At 48.9% G+C, this 7,613-nt stretch overlaps 5 protein-coding genes; 2 read left to right on the top strand and 3 right to left on the bottom strand.

Moving 5' to 3' along the window:
• CNAG_05881 (alpha-1,2-mannosyltransferase) overlaps positions 1 to 2,338 on the bottom strand; it is a 2,638-nt gene extending 300 nt beyond the window's left edge. Inside the window, exons 1-7 of the mRNA XM_012195215.1 lie at positions 2,101 to 2,338; positions 1,923 to 2,029; positions 1,695 to 1,849; positions 1,461 to 1,620; positions 616 to 1,370; positions 70 to 558; positions 1 to 6 (exon numbers count right to left, since the gene is read on the bottom strand). The exon at positions 1 to 6 is cut by the window's left edge and continues 300 nt beyond it. Of these exons, the coding sequence (XP_012050605.1) occupies positions 1 to 6; positions 70 to 558; positions 616 to 1,370; positions 1,461 to 1,620; positions 1,695 to 1,849; positions 1,923 to 2,029; positions 2,101 to 2,264 (1,836 nt within the window). The 5' untranslated portion in view covers positions 2,265 to 2,338. The remainder of the gene's footprint in view (positions 7 to 69; positions 559 to 615; positions 1,371 to 1,460; positions 1,621 to 1,694; positions 1,850 to 1,922; positions 2,030 to 2,100) is intronic.
• Positions 2,339 to 2,416: 78 nt separating this feature from the next.
• Positions 2,417 to 4,044, top strand: CNAG_05880 (hypothetical protein). XM_012195214.1 has 5 exons: positions 2,417 to 2,670; positions 2,729 to 2,751; positions 2,809 to 3,010; positions 3,106 to 3,782; positions 3,836 to 4,044. The coding sequence occupies exons 1-4, from the start codon at positions 2,462 to 2,464 to the stop codon at positions 3,167 to 3,169; spliced, it is 498 nt and encodes a 165-aa protein (XP_012050604.1). The 5' UTR covers positions 2,417 to 2,461; the 3' UTR covers positions 3,170 to 3,782; positions 3,836 to 4,044.
• Positions 3,324 to 3,655, bottom strand: CNAG_05879 (hypothetical protein; the record flags this gene model as incomplete). Its single annotated transcript, XM_012195213.1, has 1 exon — positions 3,324 to 3,655. Exon 1 carries the CDS (start codon positions 3,645 to 3,647, stop codon positions 3,324 to 3,326), a length of 324 nt encoding a protein of 107 aa, XP_012050603.1. The 5' UTR covers positions 3,648 to 3,655.
• CNAG_05878 (hypothetical protein) lies at positions 4,004 to 5,843 on the bottom strand. XM_012195212.1 has 5 exons: positions 5,706 to 5,843; positions 5,566 to 5,651; positions 5,118 to 5,503; positions 4,940 to 5,067; positions 4,004 to 4,891 (listed from the first exon to the last, which is right to left on the bottom strand). The coding sequence occupies exons 1-5, from the start codon at positions 5,776 to 5,778 to the stop codon at positions 4,323 to 4,325; spliced, it is 1,242 nt and encodes a 413-aa protein (XP_012050602.1). The 5' UTR covers positions 5,779 to 5,843; the 3' UTR covers positions 4,004 to 4,322.
• A 179-nt stretch (positions 5,844 to 6,022) lies between these two features.
• Positions 6,023 to 7,519, top strand: CNAG_05877 (CDK-activating kinase assembly factor MAT1). XM_012195211.1 has 5 exons: positions 6,023 to 6,271; positions 6,325 to 6,413; positions 6,463 to 6,615; positions 6,668 to 6,741; positions 6,804 to 7,519. Exons 1-5 carry the CDS (start codon positions 6,092 to 6,094, stop codon positions 7,424 to 7,426), a joined length of 1,119 nt encoding a protein of 372 aa, XP_012050601.1. The 5' UTR covers positions 6,023 to 6,091; the 3' UTR covers positions 7,427 to 7,519.
• The last annotated feature ends 94 nt before the right edge of the window (positions 7,520 to 7,613 follow it).

Below are 7,613 nucleotides of genomic sequence, written 5' to 3'. Positions count from 1 at the left end.
GTCGACCTTTTGGTGCCACACAATTAGCATGCAGCAATTCTTTTGAAAATCAATACGCGGCGGACTTACAAAAGTACCAGGCTCAAGTGAAGCCTTGTTCTCGCCATTAAACCTCCCAGCTCTGATAACCCTCGTTTCACTTCTCGGCCACCTACCCTTTCTTTCACTTTCCTCCCATTTCCTGGGCATCATCCCGTCAAACTCGGTCTTTATAAAGTTCACCTGCACACCTTCAGGGATGAGGTAACTACCGGGGAATCTGTACCATTCCGTACCGTAACAGATACTAACAGGTTCGTCGAGCTCTTGCAAGGGGGAAAGGTCCCACTGGATCTCCCCCTCCTCTTTGCCATAAGGTTGGTAGTCTTCGGCGACTGGAATAGGCTCGTATCCCAAGTTGGAAAGGATACCAGGGAGAGTGGAGTATTGGAAATGGTGAACAATATCAAATGGAGCGTGGTAAAAGTGGTAAGTAGCGGCAATGCGACCTACAGAGAGTAGGCAGGGAAGGAGGACTGCGAGAAGAGTAAAGTTGGAAAAGATGGAAGAGCGGCTTGCCTATCGATAAAAGAGTCTTGGTAAACTTGCCACAAGAGTTTTAGATTGTAGACTCACGTTGTAAGGCGATCTGGTGAAATGAACATATACCTTCTCCATCCACCCCCTAATAAGATAAATCGTCACAGCGGCGTTAAAGCACAAAAGCGGGTACGCCGGGAAAAAGAATCTTTCCTCCTTGTGCGCCTGCGCTGTCAAAATCGCAAACCACACATAAAACGGCGCAAGTCTCGTGGCCAATAAGACATACGGACTCGTCTCGCCTTCCTTGGGCGCCATCTGCGTCCTACCCAATCGGCGGAAATCGTACCTGTACGTCACAGCCAAAGCGGGCAACGAGAGCAAAGCGAGGGGCACGAAAAAATTAAAATTGAGAAACAAGTTGGCGAGGTAGAATGAGGGAGGGGAAGTCCCGTACAACTCGGGACCGTTACCGGAGAAAAGGTTGTAAGTGATGATGTTAAGCGTAGGGAACGTCAGGCGGCCGTACACCCATGAATCGATCAAGTATACAGGGAGGACTATAGACGCGCTCATTGTCACTGCCTTCCACATCGTATCCCACCTCTTGGACCTCCAAATATGCGTTAGCTCAGTAGGCACAATCTCCCCGCCGCCGAGGAACAATTGTTCAAAGACGAACGGGACACCGAGCGCAGCGCTGAATGGCCAGCCGACAATGGCACCGAGTGCGTAGAAGAATGTTGCGCGGTAGGTACGGATCGTCCCCTGGGGAGTGCTCGTAGCCGGCTGAAACCAGTAGGAAGACGCGAGCATGGTGGTGTACATGGCGAACGATGACGGGAGGAAGGCTGGTAATTTTCGAAAATAAAATTGTGGGGATCAGAATTTGACAATGTTAGAAGAAGGACAAGGCAGATACGAGAGTGAGAACCACGTACCGACACTGGCGGACCACATGCCCGCACTGAGGATCATGGCGAAAAGCAAGTATCGACCCACCCGCTCATTCACAGTCTCCACCACAGTCCTGAAAAACTTGGCTTCGCAGAATGAGCAAATGGTACCGAGACAGATTCTGAGAGCAAAGAAAGCAGGGCGCTAGTAAATTCATATCATAATCAGTCAGGTTGTTCAAAACATGAAGGGAAACAGGGGATAGGAAATTGGTTTACCTTGCCGAGACCAAGGAGCTTGGGACCAAGATGGGCAAGAGGCCAGTGAAGAAGGATATACGCCCAGCTCCTCACGGCGAATTGAGGAGAAAGCTCCCATGTCTGGAAACCGTGATTATATTGAAAGTAGTGCAAGGGCTCGAAAAAGTTGAATACTACATTTATTTATTTTTTGGTTAAAACGCTCTCCATACCCCTTGCGCCTTGGTAGAAAAAAAAAATACTCACCCTCATCACAGTCCGAGATAATACTGTACATAGCTGCCGCCGTCCTGACGAGCAGCAACAATCGCAAAGCCAGGGACAATGAGGGGATAAATGGGCCTTGCTGATTCCTTTTTTCGTATGGAGAGAAAGACAATTCTATCAGTCTATCGTTGTACACATCAAAGAGAGCCGAGCGCACCTTTTGAGCTGGTCTTGCAACAAACCCTGGTGTCGCCTCTTCCATCCGACGGGAGCAAGACTACCAAACTCATCCTTCTTTGGCTCCTCCTTTTTCTGTTCGACAGCATTCGGGCCTGCTGTAGGCCTACGAAAGCGTATAGTCTCCGTCCCTGGAAGGGCCATTTTATGTACAATGAGACAGTTTTGAGTGGGGCAAAAAAAAAGAGATGAGATGGGGAACGAAATGTAAAAGAAGCGCCTGACAAGTATGCGTCACCAGGGAACATTGGCTAATTAACTAATCAAAAATAAACCAAATCAAAACATCTCGGTTACATATCCGTCAATTTCCATATCCTCATTCCAGAAAACTCATCGCAATGCCCATTCCGTTCTTCGGAAAGCAGCAGCAGGATGGCCAGCAGCCTGGCCAGGAGCAACAACAACAGCAACAGCAGCAGCCTACGGAAACACCCACGCACCACGTACCCCAGGTCGATCGCTTCGAAACTACCCTCAAAGACGAGCTCAAACTCCAAGAGCTTCAGTACCCTACTGCAGACGATGTCCCAGGTTGTATGCGATTACTGTATGTAAACTTCCTTTTATCTGAGCTATATTTCTTGCTAACCAAACGAGACGATCAGAGACGAATTCCTCATGTGCTACGGTTCGTCTCAGTCTCAAGCTCCCCTACTCATCTCCGACTAACTTTTCTCTTGCATAGCTCTCGTACCCCAACTCCGTAACATTTACCGTCACGGCGAACTACACAACTGTTCATGGAAATTCCAAGATTTCAAATACTGCATGTCCCTCAAATCTGAAGATCCGGAAGGTAAACGGAAACTGTGGGTGAAGCGACGGGCGGAATGGTGGGCGAGAAGGCGAGTTGGAGTTAGTAGTGAGGATGTTTGGGCTGTCAGGACGTGAGTTGGTTTTCTCCCATCTTTTTCTTCTCCAACATTATGCTGCATTCATTTGCAAATGGTCAAGCTGACTTTGTGTATTTTTGTCGTAATAGGGAGAAGCTGGAAAACTTCCCGCCATTGGGAGAAGAAGTCACTAGCGAGACTAGTACGACATAGAAAAGAAAATCTTGTAAAATCACCTCAAACCACTATCATCCAGTAACACTATAGACAAAACGGTCACCATGTATTCATATTCTCCCCTTCTGCGCCTATCAAAATTCAGTCAAGCAGCTGCAAAATGTAAAGGTTTTTTTTTCTACTCAACATTTTAACCGGTTTTTTCGGCGGGACTTGCATTAGGTATCTCCTCGGGTTTCCCTTTCCCTCCCTTTGCTTCTCGCCCTGTTTCTCCACCCACATTGGTACCAGCCTTCACTTTCCCGAACTTGCCATGTTGTTCATTAAACTGCGCCGCTTTCGCCTGCTTCTTCTCCGCCATCTTCTCCTTCTTTGACTTGTGTTGGTGTGTTCCCTGTGTATCATGTGGGAAAGGGGGAAGGGAGGCGATCAGCGTTGGGTCAAAGTGGAGGAGTGAGGGGATTTGGGAAGAGAATTGGAAAGGGGGAAGGGAACTGACTTTATCTCTGCCCATGATTTTCAAAATGCCTAGGTCAATTTATGTGCTTGGGGGTTTCTGTACGTCTGTCCTTTTTAATACTCAGCAGCGCATTTCTCGCCCCAATCGGACCAAGCTATAATAGATTCCCCTCTTTTATGACCCTGCCAAGTTGGTTACACTCGCCCTTGTCCGTTGTCCTAATATTCTAACTAGTTCAGCAGACCGACAAGAAAATCAAGGTCAAAGGAGATCCAACTCCACGCCAACCACCAGCTTCTTCTTTCTCCTTCCGATATGTCTCACAGAGAAGGGATACGTTAGCAGTACTGTACAAAGGATGATCCCCTCTATCTTGACTCATCATAGACCAGAAATATGCTTGTCAGAAGTCGGACATGTATTTGGGTAGTGTTCATGAAGGGGACATGCGACAATTTTCTTTTCTGTTGATTCAAAGATGTGATCAAGATATCGTATCAAAGGAACGAGCGCATGGATCGAATCAGAACTCCTGGCGTTCGCACTTTTAACAACTTGAAGACACGGCATCATAATATACTCAAGAACCAACTCCAACCGGGTTGCACCGCAGCTTGTAGAAGGAGCCTCCATGACCTATCGATAGCCGTTTAACCTTTCATTCCTTGTACCAACTTGTATCTGCAACCTTTTACTTCCTTTCAATGTCGGATACAATCTACTCTCGCTCTACACCGACAACCCGGCCATCCTGCCCGCCAAACCAGTCTTGGCAGCTGTAACAGGCCAAACGACCAACCTCCCATCCTTACCCGCGGTACCAACCTTGGTAACCTCTCCGTTCTGTCCCCACTCGTAAGGCTCAACCCAAGTGATCGTGTTCTGGTGCACAGTCGTCAACAGCCCATCAGCACCCACAGGAGTCAAGCCCGCACTGGTCGGAGTTGCACCGGGAGCGGGAACGCCTCGTTGACCCCTGGAGTCAGCAGCCTTAAACATGTTGAAAGCTTCATTGTTGCCCAACCTGCCAACCCCGCCAGAACGAGAGCCAGTAGCGGTCGGGGTCAGAGGACGAGAACCGCCGGACGCAGGGTCGTCAAGAGAATGGGAAAGAGCCCAGCCGGATTCGGAGCCGGTGAATACGATAGGCTGGCAATCGTGTCCTGCGGCGATGAGAGTGGATTCAGAGGTGAATGTGAGGTCAACAAAGGGAAGAGAAGGGAGACGAAGGACGAAAAGGGCAGCGGGAGGAGCACCTGGGCCTGAAGGATAGACGACGGAGAGGGAAGAGTCGTGGGCTGAGAGGGTATTAGAATTGTACTGCTATTTTGGTAAGATTAACTTACAAACATAAGCGAGGATATTGCCGGAAGGCGAGAACGCAACGCTGTGAACCCAACCACCATCGGGAGAAGTAAACTCGCCACAAATGGTGCCAAAGGGCAACCTTTCACCCCAAACAGTAGGCCCGGGCCTATCATACGTGAGTATTTGATTATGTAGCACGGACGAAATCTCACTCACTTGGAGTCAACACCCTTAATATAAGCGGAGAAAACATATGCCTTGGCCTCGGCGGTGCCCGCGGCCAACAAAACGTTGTTGGGGTGCCAGTCAATCGACAAAACAGTCGACCTCAAAGGCTTCTTGACATGTTTTGATACCCACCAATTGTTCTCCTCATCAAAGTAACAGACTGCAATAGTTCTCGCACCGCTTCCGACAGCAAACTTGTCTTCGTTGGGACTCCACTTGACACATGTCGCGGCACGGTTGATACGGAGCAAGACGAGGGCGGGCTTCCATCCAGACTCGGTAGGAGTCCAGACGTAGGCGTTACGGTCTTGGGAGCAGGTGACGATACGGTTCGAATTGGGAGCCCATGAGATGGCAGTGATGAGCTTGTCGTGCTGAGGTGTGCGTGTCTACGTGTCAACGCGATTATCGTTACGAGGCAGGATAGAAAACGTACCTCGGCAAGAGTATCCTTGTGAATCCATTCCGCACCTTGTCTCTGGTAGATATGGACCTCGTTGTTGTTGGGTGAAACGGCCACGTCTATTGTAAAGGTGTGTGAGCTGGGCACAAGGGGTATCGATAAGAGAAACGTACGAGTCCTGTCTGGACTGAAAGCCACGCCGGTTAAAGGGCCGAAGGAGAGCTGGAATACTTCTGGGGCAGACATTGTTGGTAAGAGGGAGGACTAGCAGTCTACTCTCTCGTATATATAGCAGATATGCGTGGATACAGATGGAGAAGATATACAATACACATCAAGAGCTTCATCGATGACGACAGTAGGAACTGTGTTAGGCGTGAGCAGGCCCATAGCTTGCAGCGCGACTCATAACTTCATGGCTAGGCAGACTTAAAGAGGCATGCATGGTGTCCCGATCAAGCCGGCCGCTTCATATTCGGCCTTGTGCGAGCTCTTTTGGACTGTAGATAGATATAGAAGACAAGACGTCGAAGCATTGTGACTTTGACTACGCTCCATCATGTCTCGAATACCTCCGAAGAAGCTCGCTCCATCGTCCTCTGCCATCCGCAGGCCGGCCCAACCCACTCATAGAGCACCCCAGCTCAAACAGACTGGCCCTCGCGGAAAAGGTCATGAAGATGGATATCTCTACGTTGCTGGAGTCAAGGATCCTAGTAAGCGCGTTACAGAGTATCGCGTAAGTATTGGTACTTTTAAGTGCTAAGCAATGAGCTGACATGGTCCGGACAGACGGAACAAGATGTATGCCCTATCTGCCATACAGATCGACAATTCAACAAGAATCTGCGACTACTCGTCTCTCCTTGCTATCATAAGATGTATGTACTTTTTGAGCCTAACCTCTCCCCAGTGCTGACAGAAATATAGGTGCGAATCGTGTATCGATCGTCTCTTCACTCTCGGCCCTGAACCATGTCCTCAATGCGGCCGTATCCTTCGTAAAGTAAACTTTGCGCATCAGACGTTTGAAGATCTCAAAGTGGAAAAGGAAGTTTCAGTTCGACGGCGAATGGCTGACATGTGAGTCGCGCAATGACCTATTGTCAAGACGCCAGTTGATATCAGTGGACAGATTCAACAAGCGGAGAGATGATTTTGAAAGTGATCGACAGTATGACGATTACCTCGAACTCGTCGAAGACCTTAGTAAGCTCTCTTTTCCACTCTCTCCAACCAAGCACACGGAATGCTTATGCAACTCTCTCAAGCATTTAATCTTCTCAACGACGTTTCCATCCCTGAGACCGAAGCCCGTATCACTGAATGGCAACGCCAAAACGAATCCGTCATCCAAACCAACAAACACAAGGCTGAAGAGGAATCCATGTCTCAATCCAAGCGGGAAGAGATCGAGCGTCGGGCAAGAGAAGAGAGGATGAGGATGATTGAAGAGGCCGAGCGGGTTGAGAGGATGGAGGATGAGAGAATAAAGGGCGAGGTGACGCAGGCCCTTGCAAAGGGCGAAACAAAACGGGCGAGGGAAATTGAGATTGAAGCGAGAGAAGCAAAACGATTACGCGCCGAAGCGCTCTTCAAATTCGTGCCCCCGTCACTTTTATCGGCCCAACCTCGAGAAGACGTTTCTCATTCTCCGTTATCACCGTCATACAATGGGCCATTCATCCCTATACCGTATTCGGACCCTGATACCGCCCCTTGGGCCGGGTGGTATGAGGCCAAGGGAGAGTATGTGGATAGACGATCGGGCGTGATGTTCATCAGGGAAGATAGAGAGGAGAGAGTTAGAGGAGGAGGATATGATCTGCAGTTGTTCTGGGAGATGGAAGTGAGAAGCGCAGTTGAAGCATTGGGCGTTGAGCCATTGGTGTAAGGTGTATCCATGATCTTTTGGTTGTATATTATAGCAAGTATCATCTTGACATATTTCACGTCCCACAATGCATGGCTCGATATCAGATTTTTCATGGATCATGTCAATATGGGAATGGCTACTATCAAACCGTCAAAACAGCAGACTGATACGCGGTGGTAATTTAAGTGGGTAACAAGGGAGTAGA

Source organism: Cryptococcus neoformans, chromosome 7 (assembly GCF_000149245.1).
Source record: "Cryptococcus neoformans var. grubii H99 chromosome 7, complete sequence".
NCBI lineage: Eukaryota > Fungi > Basidiomycota > Tremellomycetes > Tremellales > Cryptococcaceae > Cryptococcus > Cryptococcus neoformans.
Note: the sequence above shows the minus strand (reverse complement) of the source record. Positions and strands in the feature narration are given on the sequence as shown.